This window comes from Hylobates moloch, unplaced genomic scaffold (assembly GCF_009828535.3).
Source record: "Hylobates moloch isolate HMO894 unplaced genomic scaffold, HMol_V3 SCAFFOLD_3, whole genome shotgun sequence".
Taxonomy (NCBI): Eukaryota; Metazoa; Chordata; class Mammalia; order Primates; family Hylobatidae; genus Hylobates; species Hylobates moloch.
The window spans coordinates 17,082,112-17,109,619 of NW_026652278.1; the positions used below are offsets into that span (position 1 = coordinate 17,082,112).

At 34.9% G+C, this 27,508-nt stretch overlaps 1 protein-coding gene across 3 annotated transcripts in view; it reads right to left on the reverse strand.

The window, feature by feature from the left end:
- CCDC172 (coiled-coil domain containing 172) overlaps window positions 1–27,508 on the reverse strand; it is a 55,655-nt gene that overhangs the window by 3,499 nt on the left and 24,648 nt on the right. For all 3 annotated transcript variants that reach the window (XM_058435753.1, XM_058435752.1, XM_058435751.1), the window contains 2 exons: window positions 18,701–18,802; window positions 18,250–18,352 (listed from right to left, as the gene is read on the reverse strand). In XM_058435753.1, coding sequence (XP_058291736.1) covers window positions 18,250–18,352; window positions 18,701–18,802 — 205 coding nt within the window. The remainder of the gene's footprint in view (window positions 1–18,249; window positions 18,353–18,700; window positions 18,803–27,508) is intronic.

Below are 27,508 nucleotides of genomic sequence, written 5' to 3' on the forward strand. Positions count from 1 at the left end.
TTGCTCTCCCAAACCTAAGCAACTCCTGGGCCAGCAACAAAGTGAGAAGTGGAGATCAGTTTGAACCTTTGTTGAGCCCTGACCCTCAAGGGGAAGCTGAAGGAGTTGTAAGATGAGTGGCATTTCCTGGATGCCAACAGATGCAAAAGAAAATCTTCTCTATGGCTGCATAGTATTCCATGGTGTATATGTGCCACATTTTTATCCAAATGCCCATCATTGATGGTTCCAAGTCTTTGCTATTGTGAACAGTGCTGCAGTAAACATATGTGTGCATGTGTCTTTATAGTAGAATGATTTATAATCCTTTGGCTATATAATACCCAGTAATGGGATTGCTGAGTCAAATGGTATTTCTAGTTCTAGATCTTTGAGGAATCGCCATACTGTCTTCCACAATGGTTGAACTAATTTACAATCCCACTAACAGTGTAAAAGTGTTCCTATTTCTCCACGTCCTCTCCAGCATCTGTTTCCTGACTTTTTAATGATCACCATTCTAACTGGTGTGAGATGGTATCTCATTGTGGTTTTGATTTGCATTTCTCTAATGACCAGTGATAATGAGCTTTTTTTCATATCTGTTGGCTGCATAAATGTCTTCTTTTGAGAAGTGTCTGTTCATATCCTTGGCCCACTTTTTGATGGGGTTGTTTGTCTTTTTCTTGTAAACTTAACTTCTTTGTAGATTCTGCATATTAGCCCTTTGTCAGATGGGATGAGTTCATGTTCTTTGCAGGGACATGGATGAAGCTGGAAACCATCATTCTCAGCAAACTAACACAACAACAGAAAACCAAACACCACATGTTCTCACTCATAAGTGGGAGCTGAACAATAAGAATACGTGGACACAGGGAGGGGAACATCACATACTGGGGCCTGTCGGGGGTGGGGGGGCAAGGGGAGGGATAGCATTAGGAGAAACACCTAATGTAGATGATGGGTTGATGGGTGCAGCAAACCACTATGGCACGTGTATACCTATATAACAAATCTGCACGTTCCCCACATGTACCCCAGAACTTAAAGTATAATAATAATAATAAAAAGAAAATCTTTTCTAAAGGAAACCTTAACAAATTGAGACCTACAGGCCTCTCATAGATTGAGAACAATGAGTTTGCAGCAAAAATTCGTGAAGCACCCAACAAGGAAAGCCATTATAAAGTAAAAGCAGAGACAGGAAGCAATAGCTTACACCCAGGCTATTCACAAAACTACAGACTATTCACAAAATAAAATGTCCAATGGCTAATAAAAATAGGAAATGGTATTAAATTTCATTCTGAATCAGGGAAATACAAAGAAAAGCATAAGGAAATACCATTAAACATTCACCAGAATATCTAAAATGAAAGATAGGCAATACCAGGTGTTGATAAGGATATGAAGAAACTAGAACTTCCAGACCGCTAGTACAGGATATTGCTTTCCATTCTTTTTTTTAACATATCTACTTCTTTATATTTAAAGTGAGTTTCTTGTGGAAACTGTATAGTTGTGTCTTACTCTTTAATGTAATAATCTGTCTTTTACTTGGCATATTTAGACCATTTTCATTTAATATCGTTATTCATATGGCTAAATTAAAAATATGATTTTTCTACTCATTTTCTATTTGTTCTATCTGTGCTTTGCTCTTTTCTTTCCCTCTCTACATGCTTTTGGACTTTTTTTTATAATTACATTTTATCTCCTCTATTGACTTATTACTTATACTTACTATAGTCCCCCTTTATCCATGTGGGCTACATGCTCCAGTACTCTCAGTGGACACCTAAAACTGCAGACAGTACTGAACTCTCTATATGCTATGATTTTTCCTCTACATATATACCTATGATAAAGTTTAATTTATAAATTAGGCACAGAGATATTATCAACAATACCTAATAATAAAATAGAACAATTATGACAATATATTGTACTAAAAGTTATATGAATGTAGTCTCTCTCTCTCTCTCTCTCAAGATATCTTATTGCAGTGTAGATCTTAGCAACCTCAGCATACAATTTTTTTCCTTTCCTTATTAAGTCAAAAACTTTCATCTTTTCACTTACAGGAAGCACTTTACACCTTCTTTTTGGCATATATGAATTGCCAGCATCACTACTCCTCTGATTTGGGCCCATCATTAAGTGTAATAAGGGTTACCACAAAGACTGTGATAGCACAACAGTCGATATGATAACTCAGATGACTATGAAATGACTAGCAGGCAGGTAGCATATACAGTGCAGATACACTGGACAAAGGGATGATTTATGTCCAGGGCAGAATGGGGCAGAACTACACAGGAGTTCATCATGCTACTCAGAATGGTGTGCAAGTTAGAATTGTGTATTTATGAAATTTTTCATTTAATATTTTGGAACCATGGGTGAATGTGGGTAACTGGAACTGCAGAAAGAAACTGCAAATAAGCGGGGGGACTATTGTATTTTTTAAAAGTTGTAATGCTTGCATATGGGTTAATACACATCTTCAATTTATTACTGTGTACTCTCAAGTAATATAACACTGCTTTACTTGGCCAGACCGCAATGGCTCATGCCTGTAATCCCAACACTTTGGGAGGCCAAGGTGGGCAGATCACTTGAAGCCAGGAGTTCAAGACCGACCTGGCCAACATGGGGAAAACCCGTCTCTATTAAAAATACAAAAATTAGCCAGGTGTGGTGGCACATGCCTGTAATCTCAGCTACTTGGGTGGCTGAGGCATGAGAATAGCTTGAAACGCGGAGGTGGAGGTTGCAGTGAGCCAAGATCGTGCCACTGCACTCCAGTCTGGGCAACAAAGAGAGACTCTGTCTCAAAAAAATAAAAAAGAAATAACACTTGCTACACTTACAGGATAAGAAACTTAAAACAGTTTATTTCCAATTTCTCCCTCCCCTTTTTTGTTCAGTCATCATCATACATTTTTGTTTTTACATATGCTATAAACCTAAAATATATTCCTACTTTTTTGCTTTTGTCACTTATTTGTTACATCAGTTAAAAGTGAAAAAGGGGCCTTTATATTTATCTTCATTTTCATTTCTAATTTTATATTTATCTTCATTATCTTTCATTTATTTATTTATTTTTAAGTAGAGATGGGGTCTCTCTATGTTGTCCAGGGTGGTCTCAAACTCCAGGGCTCAAACTCCTGGACTCAAGCTATCTGCGCACTTCAACCTCTCAAAGTACTGGGATTATAGGTGTGAGCCACCATGCCCGGCCCATTTGAACCATTTCTGGAGTTTTTTTATTTCTTTGCATAGCTCCAAATTTCTATCTGGTATAGTCCTTCTTTCTGAAAAACTTATACAGCCCTTTTTTTAATGTAGTCCGTTTGCAAGAAATTCAATCAACTTGAGTTTGTCTAAAAATATCTGTATTTGCCTCCATTTGCGAAAGGGTTTTTCACTGACAATTCTGAGCTGGCAGCTCTTACTTTCATTCTTTAGGATGTCATTCCCTTGTCTTCTGGTTTGCATGATTTCTGATGAGAAGTCTTGTATAATTATTATCTTCATTCCTTTGTATATAATGTCTTTGTGTCTTTTCTCTTTCTGCCTTCCTTCCTGATTTTCTCTTTATCTTTATTTTTCAGAGGTTCAAATATGATGTGTATAGATGTTTGCTTTTCTTCTTTAATGCTGCTTGGGGCTCTCTGAGCTTCTTGTATCTGTGCTCTAAAGTATTTCATTATTTTTGTAGAATTCTCTACCATTATTACTGACAAATGAACAAATATAATCTCAAATGCACTATGGTAAATCTAAAAACCCAGACTGAAGAGGATACATAGCATATTATTCCATTTGTACGACATATGGGAAAAAGCAAAACTAGGAAAACAGATCAGGGGCTGGGGCTGGAACACAGGCACTGAGTATAAATAGGCAGGAGGGTGCATTCTGGGATCATCAAAGTATTCTCTATCTTGATTGCAGTGGTGGTTACGTAACTGATTATTTTGCCAATTCACTGTATACTAAAATGTAAATTTTCTGTATGTAAGTTTTTAAAAAGGCAATGACAGAAGTCAAATTTCCTATAAAATAACAATTAAATTTTTTTAATTCAAAATTTTTAATTCAAAATTTTTAAGTTTCCAAAAGGAAAAATAATGCAAAAAAGACCTCTCAATACGAAAGGCAAATAGAACCACCTGTAAGTTACGTATACAAGCTAAGAAGGAAATAGACGATTTTGCAAAACTTGAAATTACATGTAAGCAGGGAAATAAACGTCTAACTTCAGCTCTGAAGCCTACACCAATGCAGAAAGAGTTAAGTAACCATTCTATGGTAGAGAGAAGAAAGGAAAAAGGGTGCCTAAGGGTGACGAAATACAGATTAAATGACTCTCAGAAAGTGAAAGTCCTTCCCCGTGTGGGGAAACACTGAGAGAAGGTCTGAGGCCTCACAGTTGAAAGTAATGGCTTCTGTAGGGCAGAAGAAGTTTGTTTAAATCAATGGCTCTCTTATCTTTTGGGTAGAGACAGTGGTGGTTTCTGATTTAATGATGTTCTTTTTGTCTTTCCAGTGCTTTTCATTTCCATTTCTTGATTCCTTCTTGTCTTTAAATGTTACAGCCCCTGCAAATTTGTCTATTTGTCACCCAATAACCATAGCTGAAATGAAGGAAGTTTTTGTTTTGTTTTGCTGATGAAGTTTTTTAAAAACTGCATTATGAACAAAAAGCAAAAATACTTTGAGACACCAGATAATCCAAAAACTATAAAAATTGATCTAAAGTATAAATATATAAGGAAAACAGTGAATTTCTTTTCCTGAAGCAAGCATAACATTGAAGCAGACCTGATCAAGATAGTGAATACATATACACACACATACACATGTCTATGAATACTAATGCAAAAATTATAAATCAAATATTAGTAAAAAGAATCCAATACCACATTTAATAAATAATATACTAAGATCTATTAGGATTTGTTCTAGGAATTAATGTATGGTTAAATATTAGAAATTCATTAATATAATTGACCATATTAATATTTCCAAGGGAAAAATAATATGATTATCTTCAGAGGTGCTGAAAGGGTGTTTAAAATATTAAAACCTATCCCTGATATAAAAAACTTTCAATAAAATCAGAATTAATAGATATTATTTTTACCCAATAAAAAAATGCATACGTCAATCCCAAAGTAAGCAGCTTATTGCTGGGGAAACACTAGAGTCAATCTCCTTAAGGTCAGGACTAAGGATGCCCATTACCTTTATTACTTTTTAATATTAAGTTAGAAGAACTAGTCATTAAAATTAGTCTAGAGAAAATAATTAGAGGCATAAGAGTTTGAGAGACAGTTATTTTAATTTTCTGGTAATATGACAATATAACTGAAAACTCAAAAATATCAATGAATAAAAAAATTCAAATAATAAAATAATTTAGTAAGGTAACAAGATATAAAATTAGCATACAAAATAGCCTTCATTTTCATCGATAATGACTAACATGACTTTCTTTCATAGGACATCATAAAAATGTTAATTATTTCTACATTAAATCAGATCGAATATGATCCTGAAAAAAATACAAGTTTTTTCCTTGGTGCTAGGCAAATTGATCCTAAAGTTTATATGGAAAAAAATAAACATTCAAATAAGGCTCTTTAATGTTTTTCTTTTTAGGAAAGCCCTGAGAAAGAAAAAAAAAAAAAGAGGAATGACTAGCCCTACCAACCACTAAATCCTACTATTTCTCTTTTATAATTAAAACAGTGCAGTACTGGCATATAAATAGAACAGTGGGATATAGTAGAAGACAGACAGAGTCCAGTATAAATGGAAATCTAGTAAATAATAGAGATGACACCTCAAACCACTGGGAAAACAACATAGACTTTTCATTAAATTGTGTTGAGAAAACTGGATAGTCATTTGCAAATGGATGTAAATGGATTGCCAAAGCTAAAGTTGGATCTACATTACACAGCATATACACGAATACCCTCAAAATGGATCAAAGATTTAAATGTAAAAAATGAAACCATACAAGGTCAAAGTGAAAGCATCAATAAATTATTCGATAAACTGGGTGTAGGTAAAGACTTTTAAACTATTGCTCAAAACACAAATGCAATAAAAGAAAAGAGTATTAAATTCAATTATGTTTAAAAGGTTGTGTAGCAAAAACCACCGTAAGTAAAGTTCAAAGATAAATGACAAACCATAAGAAAATATTTGCCACATATGTCACAGATAAAGGACTAATCTCCATAATATATAAATAAATTTTCTAATCATGGACAAAAAAAGACCAAAACCCTGATAGAAAAATGGGAAAAAGTCATAGAGAGGTAGTTAAAAAAACAATTTACAAATAGCCCTTAAAGGCATAAAGAAACACTCAAATTCACTCATAATAAAGAGTTGCAAATATACTACACACGAATATTGTTTCTCATCTATCACACTGGCAAAACTTCAAAAACTTGACAACAAACTCTTCTGGCAAGATTATGGGAAAAAAATTGTGCTCAAACATTGCTAGAGGAAATTCAAAATGGTATGACCTCAATGGAGGAGAATGTGGCAAGATCCAACAAAACTACATTTGCATTTTCCCTTTGACACTGCCACTCCATATCCAGTAAGATACTGTATAAATACAAAACAACATATACACAAGATTATTTATTGCAGCATTATTTGTAATCACAAAATATTGGAAACAATGTGTCGATTCATATGAGACTGGTTGCATAAACTGTAGTACATCTATTACAATGAAGTATTATATAGCTATAAAAATGAAGATAATCTCTTTTAACTATTATAAAATGAATTCCAGGATATATTGTTAAATAAAAAATGGAAAGATACAAAAGACTATATACAGCGTGTTAACATTGGTGAAAGAGAAAGGGATATAAGAATATATAACTAAATATCTGTTTATTTTTGGAAAAAGAAACACAGGAAGGATGAATCAAAAACTAGCGAAAACGGTAACCTACAGCAGTGAGTGAAAATGCAGTAGGATAGAGAATGGAATGAAACGCCTCTGGATGTATCTTTTTATATACTTTTGCTCTTGAATTATGTTGATGTTTTACTTATTTATCAAATAAAATTCAATCAATAAAGCTGAGAAAAAGAGCCCTAAAGTTAGACGAAAAGAACACTTGAGTTAAACACAAATGGAAATGAATAAGCCTAACTGCATTTCAAATTTATAATCATAGGAAAAAATTAAAAAGAATTAAAGTGATTTTTGAACACAATAGTCTATTCACCCTCAGTGGGATGTGTAGTAAGGCACTAAGAATTACAGAGAAATCTTATATTTTATTTAGCAGGCTTGTTGTTAGTGGGGGTACATGGCTAGTAATTCTAAAATTATTTTGTGATATTTGTAGGATTTAGGATATTAATAATTACATTGATATAATTGAGAACCAGAGTTTTAACTAGAAAGAAGATATGCATACAGAACGGAGGGAGGAGAAGAAAAACCCAGTCATTTTGGATTAGAGTTGGAGGAGATTGTGTAAATTTACCATTTAAAAATGGTAATTTTAGTTGTGTCCACTTAAAGTGCTTAGAAGCAATGACATCCAGTAGCAATGAGCACATCTAGTATTGTGGTCTGAGTTTCTAAATACTATTCCCAACTCAAAGATAATAGGGCTTCTTGAAAAAAATAATTGGTTCCAGGATTGAGGGAGGTATGTATAAGAAGAGCCTGGAACACCTTCTTGCACCAGAAAGAAAGTGATTTTTAAAAAACCACACAGAAATCAATTTCAGAGGGATTGCCTCTGGCCAAATTTGGGAAAATTGGAGTATCAAAAATAATAATGACAGTAATGGATTATGACACATGTAACTTTAAAAGGTGCATGAGTACATACAGAATTTTTTTTTAAGGAGAAATAAAAAGGGTGGGGGAAGGAGGGGAAAAAGAAACCTCTTTTTAAAAGAATTTTACCAATTAATAAACAAAGAATGCCATGATTAGAAATTACCATTTTGCAGCCACCATTGTAATAACTGATTCAAGGAGGAATCATTAGTGGACAATAAATGGTTGAGAGAAGGGTTACTGGGGAAAGGATATGTACAAGGTATCAAAGGGTCATCCTATATATTACTTAGTACTACCAATGGAAAAATAGTACTTTCTCACCAGAAAACACTGGCAGACACAATCTTAACTAAGGGATCAAACTTAACATTACCAAAAATGAAACAAACTGACATTATGTGCCTCCTGATATAATGCTCTGAAAAAGACACAATATCACTTACATAATATTCTTGCCAAAACAATTTAACTTGCATATAATCTCAAAGGAACAAATAAGTACAAATTGAAGAACATTCTACAAAACAACTAGCCTTGACACCTCAGAAAAAGTGTCAATTTAATGAAAGGAGAGGAATTGTTCTTGAATAAAAGAGCTTAGAAGAAAACATAATTTGTAATCCTCAATTGGTTCCTAGGTATAAGAAAGAGAGAGAGAGGAGGAAGGGAAAGAAGACAAGAAACAGAAAGAAAGGAAGTGAAAAAGAAGAAAAGTAACTATAATGAATACTATTAAGATAACAGGGGAAATATTAATATGGACTGTTAGATTATAGTACTGTACCAATGATAAATTTCCTGTTTGTTAATTTTCTAAGTTTTTTTTTTTTTTTTTTTTTTTTGAGATGGAGTCTCGTTCTGTCTCCCAGGCTGCAAGCTCTACCTCCTGGGTTCACACCATTCTCCTGCCTCAGCCTCCCGAGTAGCTGGGACTACAGATGCCCGTCACCACACCCAGCTAATTTTTTTGTACTTTTAGTAGAGACGGGATTTCACCATGTTAGCCAGGATGGTCTCGATCTCCTGACCTTGTGATCTGCTCGTGTCAGCCTCCCAAAGTGCTGGGATTACAGGCATAAGCCACCGCACCTGGCCTCTAATTTTGTTAATTGACATAATAATTGCACATATTTTTGGGATACAGTGTGATGTTTTGATACATGTATACAATGTGCAACAGTCAAATCAGGGTACTTTGCATATCCATCACCTCATACTTTTATCATTACTTTATCATGAGAACATTCAAAATCCTCTCTTGTGGCTATTTTGAAATATACAGTAGAATATTGTTAACCAAGAAACAAAAATGCTAACTATAAAAAATGATTAAAAATTTCAACCATGGCAAAAGTAGGAACTCTTCAACTAGAACAGCCTAAAGCAAACAACAAAACCCCATAAACTTGGAGAAGATATTTTTAATTCATTAACAGACGACATTCACAATTATTGAAAGAGCAAAAATTTAAAACTTCTGGAAATTAATAGGAAAAAGACAAATTATTCAAAAAATCTAGTAGAAAAATAAGAGTTACTTTACAGAAAAAATGCATGGGTCATAAACAGATGCAAAAGATGCTCAACCACATACGTACTCAGGACAAGGCCATTAGAGACCATGAAATACCATCTTATGTCCACAAGATTGGCAAAAACTAAAAAGTCTTTAAAAAGCATTGAAGAGGATGGAGATCGACAGGAAATTTCATAATGTGCTAATGAGAATATAAACTGGCTTAATCACACTGGAAAATAGTCTGTCCTCATCTTGTGAAGTTCAACATTTGCATGCCCTACACTCAGCAGTTACAACAGGCATCTATCCTGGAACAACTCTTGCATATGTGCACCAGCATGTACACAGCAGCACTGCTGGTGATAGCAAAAATCTGGAAACAAACCAAATGTCCATTAAAAAGAGAAAAAAATATGCTATGGTCACACATCTACACTCGCCAACATGGGTAAATCTTAGAAAAAACATTGAATAAAATACAAATCCCAGATAGTATAATATAATTTTTACACAACTCAAAAACAAATACAAATAACCAATAGATTGTGCATGTATATATAGGATAGATGATAAATGCATGCTGTAAACTAAAGTTAGTTATATAGTACAATAAAGAAAATTATATATACACAAGTAAATGAATCACATTATAGAACGACATGCACAAGAAAATGAAATACAATATAGGACATCAACGATATCCGGGGTAATGAAGGGAGTATGGAATAAAAGAGAAGCCATAGCTAAGGCAAGTTATTGGTAATATTCTAGTTTATTTCATGGATGATCATTTTTAGCTCATATTTAGCTCATATTTAGTTCATAGGTGCTCATTATATTAGAATACTTTAGAAATTACATATAGTTTACATATATTATTTTAAAGACATAATATTTATAATAAGGGTGGATGGTGAAATACCCTATTCAGTCATACATCGCTTAACAACAGGAATATATTGTGAAAAATGCATGGTTAGGTGATTTTGTCATTGTATAAACATTATCAAGTGAACTTACACAAACCTAGATTGGATAGCACACCAGACACCTAGGCTATAGGGTATAGCCGATGCTCATAGGTTACAAACCTGTACCACATGTTACTGTACTGAATACTGTAGGCAACTGAAACACAATGGTAAGTATGTGTGTATCTACACATAGAAAAGGTGGAATAAAAAGTGCAGTCTTATAATCTTATGGGACCACTCTTAGATATGTGATATGCCGTTGATTGAAATGTCATTATGCAGCACATATGTATATTGAAGTTCACTGTGTTCTGTCTGAACTTTTAGGAATTTAATAGTAAATGAGAAATCTAAAGGAATGCTTAATAAGGGAAGATAAGTTACTAATTTTAAGCATCAGATATTTACACATGTATAAAAACCCTTGTAATAAATATTTTTAAAGAGTAAGTGGAAAGTTGAGAGTTACAATATACTATGGATGCTGCTATGAAATATACATAAACCTTTTTAATAAATTTATTTTTCAAATAAAATGGTAGAGATATTCCCACCATTCCATCAACACGTGCTCATCCATCTCTTCAGTTCAAATGGACTACAGGTTCTGTATGACTTCTCATGCCTATCAGAATTAGGTGGTGACCACTCACCCTTTTAGTTATCTAAAAATAAGAAGGAGAGACTGCTGAAATTAAGGAGGGCATTCGGAGCAAATTATAGGAAGTATTTCCCTATTTAGCATATAATCAAGCTGTAGAATTTAGATCTGCATTTAAAGAAAAGATTGCTGTTGCTAGCTTCAAAAGAGGCCAGATGATAATGGCATGAATATTAATACATTTGCAGCTAGCCAAAGCAATATAATGGTAAGTAGATCTCATGCTTCAGTGCATAGACTGATTGCCTACAGGAGTCAAGAAGGACTTCCCTCACTCACTGAACTAAGGGCACTTTGCACTGGTTATTGTCACCTTTCTCTGAGTCATCAAATAATGACTATGATAGGCCAACATTGTTAATTAGTTTAGAAAAACTTATGTTCCATGTATTTTTATAATTTCCTGCATCATTGTAAATTTTTTTCAGTTACCTCTCAGAGACACAGAAAACCCTTAACTAACAACATACTCATTTTAGCTACAGAATTGTACACACTACTATTTAAAGTAGAAAGGACAGATTTCACCCAAAGTCCTAGTGCTCAAATGCAATGCTGTTAAAACTTATATATATTTCATTGCAGTCTCTAGTTTTCATATAAGTGATTATACAATTTTGCTTCCTGGTTTTGCTTTTGTGTGTGTGTATTTGTGTGTGTGCTCAATGCTATTCTATACATTTCCCCCAGTTAACTATTAATTGCATACCAATTAGTACTATTTAAGATAAATATGTAGTAATCCTAGTGGTTACACCACTAATTAACATAATCATTTCTAATAGTAGGGCATTTCATTTGTTATTTTTTTTTACCATAAATAACATTACTATGAACACCTTTGTGAGCATAAAGCTTCTTCTGTACTTAGCATTGTCTTCCTTAATGTAGAGCTCATAAATGGAATTATTGGGTCAAATGGCATAAACATTTTAAGATGCTTATAATAATTTGTTTGTATTAAATTTCATTCCAAATACATCTAAGCATGTATACTGCCACCAGCCATGTATAAGTCATCTCTGCAGCACACACTTGCCAATTTTGATTATGATCATTTGGTCTTTCAAAAATTGATATAATAAATAATATTTAGTGGTTTTAATTTGCATTTCATTGAGAATCAGTATAGCTCAATTATATCGTCTTACTCATTTTGGTATCCCTAGCAACTAGCATATTGTATGGTACAAAGTAGGTGTTTAATGCATGTTTGATAAATGCATGGATAAAGAACCATTAATTTAATGTTTTCTAATGGATTTTTATCAGTTGATTTTTTAACAAGCTGTTATTCTTTGTTTATCATAATGACTATAATTTTATTCCAGCTTACCATTTAACCTTGATGACTTTTATTGACATATGAAACTTAAAATCTTCTATTATTATTATTATTATTTTTTTTTTTGAGACCGAGTCTTGCTCCTATTGCCCAGGCTGGAGTGCAATGGTATGATCTCAGCTCATTGCAAACTATGCCTCCTAGGTTCAAGAGATTCTCCTGCCTCAGCCTCCCGAGTAGCTGGGATTACAGGCATCGGCCCCCAGCTAATTTTTGTATTTGTAGTAGAGACGAGGTTTCACCATGTTGGCCAGGCTGGTCTCGAACTCCTGACCTCAGGTGATCTACCTGCTTCGGCCTCCCAAAGTGCTGGGATTACAGGTGTGAGTCACTGCGCCCAGCCGAAATTTTAAATCTTATATGTTAAATGTATTAATCTTGTCCTTTTTGGTTTTCTTAATCACACTAAAGGTTTAATAAGTAGTTCTTTCTACTTTCCACTGGTTTTTCCATGGACTGACTTTTTACATATTCTCTATCCCTATATTAATTAATATAAAATTATTTTAGTGGCATTTAAGCACAAAATTATTCTTTTTAAAGTACTGTCAGTAATCCAATTTCATATATAATTTATTTCTGAAAGTGGGTATGAAAGTTGAATGTGTGATAGTAGAATTATCAGTTTTCTAATTCTGCTTTCCTTCAGTCCAGGCCACCAGCAGATAGGTAAGAGCCTTCACAGGTGTGTAAGGCTAGACCAGAGGAATCTGCTGAGAAAGGGCTAGAAGAGGGAGCGGTCCTGCTAGCATCTCCCTTACTCCAAATCCTGATTGGTTGGGGTAGGCATCTCCTTTTACCACATATTTTCTGTCATCTTCCCAAACCCACACCAAAAGGGGTTGATTTATAAAGATAAACATAGGAAAATGAAAAAAGAAATCTGTATGATATCAAAGATACCAATGAATTTAGAAAATAATCATGGTAATATTTTGTAAGGCTTGTATAATAAAATTATTTCACAATTTAGGGGAAAAGTTACATTTATATCAGAATATAACTTTTAAAATAATCAATAGAGTCTACCATAAAAATTTCCTCTGTATTTTCTTTGAAGCTTTAATAACTATAGTATGTGCCAAGGATTCACAAAACAGGGGATCTGTATTAGCTTGAAGGCTACATAATCAATGCTGTAGAGACACTTCTGTTAGTGAATAAATGATGAAGTTTTACCAGAAAAGATGCAGAGTCAACAGAAATATTCAGCAAAATATAGAGCTAAGAAACAATCCTGGAATTAAATGGGGATTCTCATATTTTATAAATGTTAAAAAAGATGGAGATAATATAGGTAAGGTACAGACACATAACTATTTGACTAATATTTTGAGGACACTGTAGAACTGAGATCTTGTTACTCTTGTCTACTTTGAGCTTTTCTGCTGTTGAAAACAAAGAGCAAAGATAATGTAGACTATTTTATAAATGGAGCCTGGGTAACAATTCATATTACTCTACTAAATGCTGCTTATTCTAAATAATGTTACAGAAAGACTCTTGCAAGTATTTAAGGGTACATTTATAAAAGTGTGTCTAATTATGAATATTTAGAAACTATCTTGTACATCCATTAATGAGAGACTGGTTATATAAATATGGCATCTCCATATAATAGCATTAAAAAGAATGAAGATTAGTACAAACTAAAATGAAAACGTCTACATTTTGATAAATAATCAAGCAAACTGCAGACCAGTAAGTGTGATTCATAATCCCATTTTTGCTAAACACACACAGACATACCTATGTACATGTGTGTACACACACAAACAGAAATAAATTCTGACAGTATACACATCAAACTTTTAACAGTAGTCACACTTGGGGTGTCAGAGCAAGGGTATGAAAAGCGATCTCAGCTCACTGCAAGCTCTGCCTCTCAGGTTCACACCATTCTCCTGCCTCAGCCTCCCGAGTAGCTGGGGCTACAGGTGCCTGCCACCAAGCCTGGCTAGTTTTTTTGTGTTTTTAGTAGAGACGGGGTTTCACCATGTTAGCCAGGATGGTCTCACTCTCCTGACCTCGTGATCTGCCTCCCCTCGGCCTCCCAAAGTGCTGGGATTACAGGCGTGAGCCACCGCACCTGGCCCAACTATTCTCATAATAAAAAATATATACATGTGAAAATATACATATTTATCTATGTATCCTTGAAAGAGTTTGAAAACATGTTATTACCATATTGAGTTTATGCCTTCTTACAAGTCTAAGGACCAACAGTGTGACCTCTATGACCAACTTAACTAGATGACTTTTTCACTGAAGAGGTCACAGCACTGCTTTACTACATGACTTTAATGCATTTAGAGTCTCTCATAGCAGGTGTATATTAACTTTTGTGCAGTTCACATTGCAAATATGCTCTTCACAAACCATACTACCTTTTTCTTCTTTTCTTTTCTTTTTGTTGTTGTTGCCCTGTCTTGTGGTGCTGAAACAAAGCCACACCATCTTTAAGTGCTCAGAATGAAAATCTCATGCTGTTGCCTATGCAGATTTATTCCTAAAACAATATTCCTATTGCATTAAACAAGCAGAAATATCATGATTAAGAACTGTGCATTTTGGTAACCCTGGTGTTGGGTAATAATAAAAAATAATAGGTTTGTGGCGGGGTGCGGTGGCTCATGCCTGTAATCTTAACACTTTGGGAGGCCGAGGCAGGTGTATCACTTGAGGTCAGGAGTTCAAGATCAGTCTGGCCAACATGGTGAAACTCTGTCTCTACTAAAAATACAAAAATTAGTCAGGTGTGGTGGTGCATGCCTATAATCCCTTGCTCTGGGATACAGAGCAAGACTTTCTCTCAAATAATAATAATAATAGGTTTGGAGATTTACAGAGGCCCAATATATAATACTCTCCTTTCCTGCCTGAAATCTACCCAATCAAAAAATAAGAAAGGCAGAAAGCAAGCATAAATGTTACATTTATTACTGATATAGCAGATACTGGAGAATGTGGCTTAAATCTGTAGGCAAGGGTTTGCTAATATCAAACCCCAGTATTAGACTAACTTAACTCACACCATTAAAGGTAGCAGCGGACCCCACAGGCTTTCTCTTGTGGAGTCTGGCAACGATAAAACTTAAGAGATGAAGAAGCAGAGTGGGAAAACAGGCTCTCTGAGGCAGGCCATGTTCCAAAGAGACAGGGAAAAGATAGGGGCTGGGCTTCACATTTCCCAGTTTGCCTTTCCAAATTCACCGATCAGACTGTGTCACTCCTCTCCACATTAGGATAAGGGAATGAGGGACTAAGGGGAGGTCAGCATGATTAAACTTGTAAAGCTTTTTCCACATTGAAGAAAAAGATAGGAGTGAAAATAATCCATTCCAAAGTGGCACTTCCCAGTGGTTAGAATACGTCATGTCTTTGCAAATAACACTGAAAATATATGAAGATGAACTTTAATCTTTTCGTAGTGAAAATTCAATTATATGTAGACTCAATTACTGGAACAAATATTTATTGAACACTATGTGCCCTGGACTGTGCAAGATGCAAAGACTGAAAGAAAGATGAACCATAAGTGGAGGGAGAGCTGGGTTTCAAAAGGGTTTAACCACTATGCTTACTGCCTCTTAAGACTCTGATCTTTATTATTTCTGTTCTCCCTACACTATATGAAAAAACCAGATCAGTCATAATTACACACCTCTTTGGGAGGTTTCTGATGAATTAACCTAACCTATGGCTTAAGTGTTAATCATAGCAATATTCTATAAGTTAGCTGCTTAAATGTGTGTTAGTTACACACTCTTCAAAACAGAATTTTTAAATAAACAAACATCTTGATATTTATAAATAGAGACAGATTATTTAAAGCAGAGACTATTATCATTCTGAATGTGAACCATTAAACCATTGTGAATGCAGAGGTTACCTAAAGCAGAGACCACTAAACTGTGAAACACTGGTTCTCTACACTAATGGATAACATCAAGATAGAGTCCAACAAATAACCTGAACATGGCATATTAAGCTTTAAAATATGAACCATAATCGTTATAAAAGAATTTCAATATAGGCAAAATAAAACATGTATTAAAGTTGTCTAATTACTAAAACTAGAAACAATAAGCTCATAGAAATGAATTAATATTAAACATTTCCTCTGTAATTGCTTTCTTACTGGTTAAAGTTAATGAACGTAGAAGTCATAATAACCTTAAAATAAAGCTGGTTCTCAACTTGGGGGGACTTTGCCACCCCTTCCCCCAGCAGACATTTTGCAATGTCTGGAGACATTTTTGGTTGCCACAACTGGTGAATGCAGGGTGCTACTGCATGTAGTGGGTAGAGGACAGGGTTACTACTAAACATCCCATGATGCATAGAACAGCCCCCGACTACAAAGAATAATCTGGTCTAAAATGTCAACAAAGCCAAGTTTGAGAAATCCTGCTATAAAAATAACATCTACTCCATTAGAAGTCAAACCTGAGAAATTAAGAGAAATGCAACTATTATGGAATTCCAGAGATGAAAACACAGAGATGAAAAAGACTATTCTATCTCAAAATTCAATAACAATGTCAACTTAATTTTGGCCTTCATGATGAAGCTGAATAAATGTCTTACTGTTTTTTGACACCATTAGCTTCTTGTTATTGCATTAATTGTAAGACTGATAGTCCTCTTTCCTAAAATCTTTATACTCAGTACTTTGACTTCACTCTTCACACCTGGGAAAACTTATGAAACATGCTAATTGGGAAACTAAGTACACATATCAATGAATGAAAAGTAGGAATTGATAAATATTGGCATTTAATTTAATAACTGCTAAAATGCAATGAATGGACTAAATATATGCACTGATTTTTTTTCTACCCAAATTTCCTAAGTCATCATTTGTGAAGGAAAAAGCATTCTCTAACAGACTTTGTGGGTTTAATTTTAACCCAGAGCACATTTTTATAACTGAGTGATAAACCTACAAAACTGGAGTTCAGATTGGAAGCCCTCACACTACTAACTCTAATGACACCAGTGGGCAGCACCATTTTTAAAAGTGCAAAAAAAATATGAATGAGCAGATTGTCATTATCGAAACTCATTCTGCATCACACATATCACCCAAGAGATTGATATTTTATGCTTATAAAACTTAATATAAAATCAAATTGCAAATATTTTCTCACAATCTACTAAAATTATTGCCTAAGGTAATACACTGCTAATATGAAGCATTTGTTCAGCTCTAGTGGACATATTTCCTATATGATTTATGTGAAAGAAGGCTTCATTTGTTTCTTCATAGATCCAGTAATGAGGTTTCTTTTCTTATATGAAACCTAGAAAGTACAGAAACTTCTTTAAAATTAGGCCAGCAAAGGTAACACTAAATTATTAATCAATGAGAGTCAAATTTTAAAACTTGAGGTCTTTACTCCTTGTGTTTATGACTATGTCACTTCAAATATCATACATTCATTATCCAAATGCATAAAAATCATCTAAATAATCCATACAGAAAATACATTTTCACTTTTTAAGAACAAAACCAGAGTAACAAATGTCAAGTAAAATAGCAGACTGATTTCCTCCCACCGCTGGAATCTAGAAAGATTAAAAGTAATTTCAATCATTTCCCGCCAAAAGTTAGGAATAACAGAAAGGAGAGTTGTCTTACCTCTTGGGATGTGAAAAATACTGAGTCTCAAGAAAAGATAAAATTAATTTCACTATTATCAATCATCAACCCAACGCATCATGAACTTATGTGTAGCACTTTCTAGCCCCTGAAGTGTTTCCTTATTAGCACGTGTCAGAATACACAGAGAAGAAAATAATGTCTTCATCTGGAATTTTAAATTAATAATTGATGCACTTAGCTTTATACTGAAATCTATTTAACTTGAAAAGTTACCTGATTTATGCCAAAACATAATAGGAAACTCTTACCTTAAGCATTCTGCATCATTTTGAGGCTTTTCACTGATTTTTATTTTTTCTGCCTCTAGATATTTGGTAGTACAAATGGATTCATTCTCTTCGTCTTCAAAAACTAAATAAATAAAAAAAGTTGCAATCTTTTGAAAATTAAACACAAAGATTATCTTTATTCACTCATAAGAACAATACTCTAATTTTTGGTACTTGCATATAAAATTTATATACTAATGATTTTTATTTTCTACTTTAATATAGCAATTACATGCACAAAAAAGATCTTTAAAAAATTTGCGACATTAAAAATATCAGATCTCACACTGATTAGTGTTCTATTTCTTTTTTATACCAATAATAGCACTATATCACAACAGGTTAATATATTTTAAAAGAATAATATGCCTTTATCATGCGTATATAACTATATTTATCAGCAAAATAAGCTAACTCATGAAGGTAATACCTTTAAGTTTTCTTTGGAGAGCAAATAATTCTTGTATTAATTCACTCTTTTGTTTTTGAAGTTCATTTAACTGGCTACTATCATGTTCCATTGACTTCATTTCTAGAAACAGATACAAAAGCATCCAAAATAAAATACTTAGAAATAAATTTAACCAAGGAGGTAAAAGACCTGTACACTAAAAACTATAAAACATAGATGAAAGAAAGTGAAGACGACACAAATAAGTGAAAAGATATCCATGTCTATGGATTGGAAGAATTAACATTGTTAAAATATCCGTACTATCCAAAGTAATATACAGAGTCAATGCAATCCCCATGAAAATTCCAATGGTATTCTTCACAGAAATAGAAAAAAAAATCAATCCTAAAAAATCTAAAAAGAAATAGAAAAACAAGGCAAAAAATCTATTTTAAGCATTTAAGCTTTGCCTTACATGTCAGCAATTATTAACGTTTTCTCATGTAGTAAAAATCTAAGGAGCATATGGTTAATTTTAAGCTCCAACTAGCTTCCCCTGGCCAACTAGTAACTCTTTTTAAGAAACTGACCAGAACTTATTAATCACCAGCTGGATACAAAAAGATAAGTTAGTAGATATTTAGCCTACCAAAAGAGAATTCAAAATATGTAATATCACTTAGTGAAATAAAGTTCCAAATAAGAAAACTATCCTTTATAATTAAAACACATTTAAAATGACATTGCGTAGTACTCATAATATGGCTACAAGCTTTCACAATATTGCTAATATTGTTTCTTCTACCTAAAATGCCCTTGCTCCCTTTATTCTCATGACAAATCCCAATTCATCCTTTAAGACTCATCTCCTAAATTTTCAAATATTCTTTCTCTTCTGCCATAATTTCTGGAACTCCACTTACATATTTATTAGATTCTTTTATGTTGTTCCACATGTCTCTGAGGAGCTTTTTAGTTTTTTGAAGTCTTTTGTTTCCCTCTGTGTTTCAATTTTTTAAGTTATCTCTAAATTCACTGGTCTCTTCTTCTGCAGCCTCTGATCTGCTCTTAATCTCTTCCAGGAAATTTTTCATATCAGATTTCCTTTCCTTCCTCCCTCCCTCCCTCCCTCCCTTCCCTTCCCTCCTTCCTTCCTTCCTTCCTTCCTTCCTTCCTTCCTTCCTTCCATACTTCTCCTTCCTTCCATACTTCTCCTTCCTTCTGTCCTTCCTTCCTTCCTCCCTCCCCTCCTCTTCTTCCTCCCCCCTTTCTTTCTTTTTCTTTTCTTTTCTTTTTTTCCGAGATGGAGCCTTGCTCTGTTGCCCAGGCTGGAGTGCAGTGGCGCCATCTCGGCTCACTGCAACCTTTGCCTCCCAGGTTCAAGCAATTCTCCTGCCTCAGCCTCCTAAGTAGCTGGGATTACAGGCGCTCGCCACCATGTCTGGCTAATTTTTGTATTTTTAGTAGAGACATGTTTCACCATGTTGGCCAGGCTGGTCTCGAACTCCTGACCTCTTGTTCTGCCTTCCTCGGCCTCCCAAAGTGCTGGGATTACAGGTGTGAACCACCGCACCTGTCCCAGATATTGTATTTCCTAACTTTTAGAGCCCCTTTGGTTCCTTTTACAAAGTTTTTATTGATATATAATTCACATACCACACAATTCATCCTTTTAAAGTATACAATTCATTGGGCTTTAGTATTTTCACAGATATGTGCATCCAATTACCATTATATAATTTTGGAACATTTCACTCCCCCCACCAAAGAAACTCCATACCTGTTAGCAGTCACTCCCAATTTCCCCTAGCTCTGCCAGCCCTAGGCAACCACTAATCTACTTTCTCTCTATACAGATTTGCCTATTCTGGACATTTCACAACAATGGAATCATACAATATGTGGTATTTTGCATCTGGCTTCTATCACTTAGCATAATGATTAAAAGGACTACCCATTTTGTAGCATGTTTCAGTGTTTGATTTATTTGATGCCTGAATATAATTCCACTGTATAGATATGCCCATATTTTGTTTTTGGATTCCCCACGTGATGGACATTTGGGTTGTTTCCACTTTTTTTGCTACTATGAATAATGTTATGAACATTCATGTACAGCCATGTGTTGTTTGACAACAGGGATATGTTCTGAGAAAAAAAGTCCTTATGTGATTATGTTGTTGTGAGAACATCATCAAGTGTACTCACACTCACTAAGATGGGGTTGCCTACTACACACATAGGCTATACTGTATAGCCTATTGCTCCTAGGTTACAAACCTATACAGCATGTTACTGTATTGAGCACTGTAGGCACACAGTAATAAGCATTTGTGTATCTAAGCATATCTAAACCTAGAAAAGGTACAGTAAAAATACAATATAAAAGAGAAAAAATGATACACCTGTGTAAGATACTTAACATGAATGGAGCTTGTAGTACTGGAAGTTGCTTTGAGTGAGTCAGTGAGTGAGTGGTGAGTGAATGCATAGGCCCACGACATTACTGCACACTGCTCTAGACTTTATCAACACTACGCTTAGGCTACGCTACTTTAAAAATATTTTTCTTTTTTCGATAATAAATTAACTTTCACTTTATTTAACTTTTTAAATTAACTTTTTAAAAACATTTTTTGACTTGTAATAATAACACTTAGCTTAAAACAAATACACAGTACAGTTGTAAAATATATTATTTTTTACTTCTTAAACTTTTTTGTAAAAAACAAAGACACAAATACACACAATTAGCCTAGGCCTACACAAGGTCAGGATCATCAATACCACTATCTTTCACCTCCACATCATCTTGTCCTGGAAGACAAGCCCCTACTGGAAGGCCCTCAGGGGCAATAACATGGATGGAGCTGTCATCTTATCTATTATTGGATGGAGCTGTCATCTTCTTTTATTTATTATTATTATTTTTTTTTGAGACAGAGTCTCACTCTGTTGCCCAGGCTGGAGTGCGGTGGCATGATCTCAGTTCACTGCAACCTCCGCCTCCTGGGTTCAAGCAATTCTCCTGCCTCAGCCTCCCAAGTAGCTGGGACTACAGGTGCATGCCACCATGCCTGGCTAATTTTTTGTATTTTAGTAGAGACGGGGTTTCACCGTGTTGCCCACGCTGGTCTGGAACCCCTGAGCTCAGGCAATCTGCCTGCCTCGGCCTCCCAAAGTGCTGGGATTACAGTCGTGAGCCACCATGCCTGGCCCGGAGCTGTCATCTTCTGTGATAATAACGCCTTCTAGAATAATTCTTACAGGACCTGCCTGAGGCTGTTTTACGGTTAGCTTTTTTTTTAATAAGTAGGAGGAATATACTCTAAATAATAATTATAGAAAGTATAGGTAATACATAAACCAGTAACATAGTCATTTATTATCTTTAGCAAGTATTATGTACTGGACATAATTGTATGTGCTATACTTTTATATGACTGGCAGCACAATAGGTTTGTTTACACTGGGATCACAAAAACATGTAATATGTTGTGCTACAACGTCACTAGGCAATAGGAATATTTTCAGCTCCATTATAATCTTACTGCACCACTGTCATGCATGGTCTTTCATTGACTGAAATGCCGTTATGTGGTGCACAACTGTACAAGGTCTTGTGTGGACATGTTTGCAATTCTCTTAAATATCTAGAAGTGGAATCATTGAATCATATAGTAACTCTAGGTTTAATGCTTTGAGAAATGGCCAAACTGTTTCCAAAGCAGTTGCATCATTTTACATTTCTCCAATTTCTCCATATTCTTGCCAACACTATTGCTGTCCACCTTTATTATAGCCACACTAGTGGTATCTCATTGTGGTCTTGATTTGCCTTTCCCTGATAATTAATAATGTGAGCAACTTTTCATGTTGCTCAAAAAAATACATCGTTCAGTTGTATAAAATTTTTTTTTCTTTTTAACCTATTTAGACTCAAACACATATAATTAGGCTAGGCCTACACAAGGTCAGGATCATCAATACCACTGTCTTTCTCCTCCACATCTTGTCCTGGAAGACAAGCCCCTACTGGAAGGGGCTTTGTGTAGCTTTTTTGGGAAATGTCTATTTAATTCCTTTGTCCATTTTTAAATTGGGTTTCTTTTTATTAAGTTGTAAGAGTTTTTAATATATTCTGGATACAAGTCCCTTATATATGATTTGCAAATATTTTCTCCCATTTTGTGGTCATCTTTTCACTTCCTTTATAGCATCCTTTGAAACATAAGAGTTTTTAACTTTGATGAAGTCCAATTTATCTATACTTTATTGCTTGCGCATATCTAAAATAAACCATTCCCTCAAGCTCATGAAGAGTTACACCCGTATTTTCTTATAAGAGTTTTTCATTTTTAGCTCTTACATTTAGCTGTCTGATCCATTTTGAGTTAATTTTTGTGTATGGTATGAGGTGGATGTACACATTTATTCTTTTTTTTTGAGATGCAGTCTCGCTCTGTCACCCAGGCAGGAGTGCAGTGGCGTAATCTCGGCTTACTGCAAGCTCCACCTCCCGGGTTCATGCCATTCTCCTGCCTCAGTCTCCTGAGTAGCTGGGACTACAGGCACCTGCCACCACGCCTGGCTAATTGTGTTTTTAGTAGAGACGGGGTTTCACCATGTTAGCCAGGATGGTCTCGATCTCCTGACCTCGTGATTCACCTGCCTCGGCCTCCCAAAGTGCTGGGATTACAGGCGTGAGCCACCGTGCCTGGCCTTGTTTATTAGCTCTAATAGTTTTCCTGTAGATTCCTTAGGTTTTCTATATACAAGATCATGTTATCTTTGAATAGAGATAGCTTTACCTCTTCCTTTCCAATATGGATGCTTTTTCTTTTCCTTTTTTTTCCTAATTGCTCTGCCTAAAACCCCCACTAAAATGTTGATTAGAGGTTGTAAGAGTAAATATCCTTGTCTTGTTCGTGATCTTAGAGGGGAAATATTCATTCCATTTTCATTAAGAATGACATTAGCTGTGGGTTTTTCTATAGATGCCCTCTATCAGATTGAGGAAAGTCCCTTCTATCCCTAGTTTATTGAGTGGTTTTATCATGAAAGTTGTTGAATTTTGTCAAATATTTCTTCTGCGTCTTTGGTTATTTTTGTATCTTCCATTTAGTTCCTCATTATGTTCATGTCCTTGAGTATATTTAGAATATTTCTAAAAGCTTTAATTATTTTCCCTTCTAATTGCATCATCTATATCATTTCTAGGTATGTTACTATTGACCAAATTTCCTCCTTGCTCTGAGTTATAATTTGCTGCTTCTTTACAGGTCTAGTAATTTTTGACTGTATACCAGACATTGTGTTTACTATTTTGTTAAATGAGTTTTGCTGTCTTCCCATAAAGGATGTTGATGTTTGTTCTAGCAGGCAGGTAAGCTACTTATGGGTCATGTTCAAATCTCATTTATAAGATTTTTTTAGGGTAGGTCTAGAAGAATATTTAATTTAATTTAATCCTTCTATTAAGGCAGAACTCTTCTGTTTAATGAAATATTTCTATTGTGACAAGATGGAACATGAATGTCTTCCATTCCCATATGAGCTCTTGGAATTGTCCACCTTATTGCACCCCAGTAGTTTTTCTTTACTCAGCCCAGTGGAGTTTCCTGTCTGTATACACAGGTTCAAGTACATCCAAAGACTCAAGAGGATCTCCATCCAGATTTCCGGAGCTTTTTCTCTGTGTAGATCTGTCCTCTCAAGTACATTGTCCTGAAAATTCTAGCTAACTTGGCCTCCCTAAATTCCAATCTTTGTTTCCTCAACTCAGACCATTTTGCATTGCTTAAGTTCCTCCTCCCAGTGCTACTATCCAAAAACTGTATCCAGTGAGAAGGCTTGGGCAATTAGGGCTTACCTCATTTGTTTCCCTTCTCTCAGGGATCATGGTCCTGTACTCTCTTGTCCTCAATATCTCAAAGTAGTTTTTCATATTATTTTCTCCAGTCTTTTAGTTGTGATAGAAGGGAGAATTCCATAAAATTATTCCTCATGACGATAAGAAAAGTTCTCCACATAATATTTAAATTATCCTTTTACTTGTCTCTCTTCCACATTAGATCACAAGCTCCTTGAAAACAGGAACTATGCCTCATTCATCTTTAAATCCCAATTTCTGTACAGTGCCTGGTGTAGTATATACAGTAGATGCTCAAGAAAGCATGTTGAACAAAACTAAAATAAATCATATAATTGACTTTAAATATTTTTGATTATTCACAATGTTTCTGTCCACTAGTGTAGGTAACTGAAAGTGGACAATTCAATGAAAAGAAAATACATTCATGTTTATCCTTCTGCTCCCTTAATAAACAAAAGTTTAAAATATAAATATAACTACATGCTAATATTTAATAGAGGGAATCCAGGATACCATAACACAATATTCAACAGATTAAAAAAGATACAATATTTTATTCATTATTAATTGATTTATCAGACATTCTATGACAAGAAAATCTTTGTAAAAGTTAGGCAAGAAAGATGGAGAAATATTGGATTTAAATATTTCTGAAATATATCTTTCTTAATCCTGACACTTTAGGCTAAATGAAGAAGGTAAGTCTAAAGATTAATCCTTTCAAGAAAAAAATAAAACAAATATGCCAATTTCTTATGAGGCTTATAGAACAGAAAAAAATAAACACTGTGTTTGTGGTGATAACTTTTTTTCCTACTTGTTTATTGCCTCACTGTTATTTTATTGTCATTTTTATTTACAGCTTTATTTAGGTATAATTGATGTGGTAATCACTTTTTAATTTCTTCCGTGGCCTAAAACCCACAATGTTCTAATCAACAGCTAGCTTTTATGGTTATGAATATTAACCAACTAAGACAATCAAAATTAATTTACATCTTTTAACATGTGAATTGTCTTCCTCATATGTACATTGCCAATCATTAGAGGATATTGCCAAGCAAAGAAAAAGTGTCATATATTGCCTATCTCACATCTAAGAAAAATGAATTCAACAACTCGGAGAAATGAGTAAGAGGAACATTTTGAGAAAAACATTATGACAACCATTATTCTGAAGCCAAAAGTGATGAGCTGTTTTATCTATGAATTACCAAATGTTTAAAATAAATATTCAGTCATTTTACAAACAGATATATTGAGTATCAATTATTCCACATTTCTAGTTTCTCAGGCCAAAAACCTTAAAGTCAACCTTAACACTTCTTTCTCTCATATTCCACATCAAGTCCATCTTGAAATCCTGCTTGCTACCTTCAAAACATATTTAGAACCTGAATACCACTTACCACTTCTATGCTGCATCCCTGATCCAACCGCTCATCATCTCTCATCTGGATTACGGCCACTGTCTTCTAGGTTTCCGTTTCTGCTTTTACCTCCCTTAAGTGTGTTCTCAATAGCAGTCAAAGTAATGCTATTCAAATGTGAGACCCTTCACTCTTTTGCTTAAGTCCTCCAATGGCTTCTGATCTCACTTCAGTAAAAGTCTTTAGAATGACCCACAAGGTTTTAAAAGATCTGGATTCCTGTCACCTCTCTGATCTCATGACCTCTCCTTTTACTCTAAATGCCTTAGGCTCTGCTTTTTCTCAAAAAATGATTGGGCACAATCTCCCTTCAGGTGATTCGCATCAGCTATTCCTTCTCTGTGAAATGATATTCCCCCAGGTATTCACTTGGTTTATTCCCTTACCTCTTTCAGGTCTTATTCAAAACTCGCCTTGTCAATGAGGCTTTCCCTGGACATCTATGTAAAACTGTACCACATACCCCACTGCAACCCCACCCCTTATCTATCTATCTCTCTACCCTCATTTTTCTCCACTCCCTCCTTCTCTCATACTGGAATGTAGGCTCCATGAGGGCAGGGATTTTTTTCTTCTTTTCTTGGTCACTACAGTAACACCAGGTCCTATAACAATGCCTGATAAACAAAAAGTGCACAAGTATTACTGAATGAGTGAATAAACTAAGCACATTTCAGAAATACATTTGTAAGCAAATGTAGTTCCTCTCTCTGTGAAAGTTTATACTTTAGTGGAGGAAACAGACAGGAATCAAATAATCACACAAGTGTGTAATTACAATGCTTTGAAGAAAAAGCACAGAGGGCAATGAGAGAATATAACCAGAAAAGCTGACCTAATATGGAATTGGGAGGGTGGAGTATCACGGAAGGATTTCCTGAGGATGGTAACATTTGAGCTGAGATCAGAAGAATGACGAAGTTAACTAGATCACTGGTCCCCAACCTTTTTTGCCACCAGGGACTGTTTTTGTGGAAGACAATTTTTCCATGGACCAGGGGAGGGAGAGGGGTGGCTTCCGGATGGTTTAATTGCATTACATTTATTGTGCACTTTATTTCTATTTTTATTACATTGTAATCTATAATGAAATAATCACACAACTCACCATAATGTAGAATCAGTGGGATCCCTAAGCTTGTTTTCCTGCAACTAGACCGTCCCATCTGGGGGTGATGGGAGACAGTGGCAAATCATCAGCCATTAGATTCTCATAAGGAGCATGCAATCTACATCCCTCACATGCACAGTTCACCAGAGGGTTTATGCTCGAGAATCTAATAACTGCTGCTGATCTGACAGGAGGCAGAGCTCAGGTGGTAATGTGAGTGATGGGGAGTTGCTGTAAATACAGATGAAGCTTTGCTCACTCACCCACCACTCACCTCCTGCTATGTGGTTTGCTTCCTAACAGGCCACGGACCAGTACTGGCCCAGGGGTTGGGGACCCATAAACTAGATAAAGGATTAAAAAAGTATTCCAAATAGAACACAGTCAACGGTCCTGAGGCAGGAGGAAGCGGGGTACAATCTAGGAAC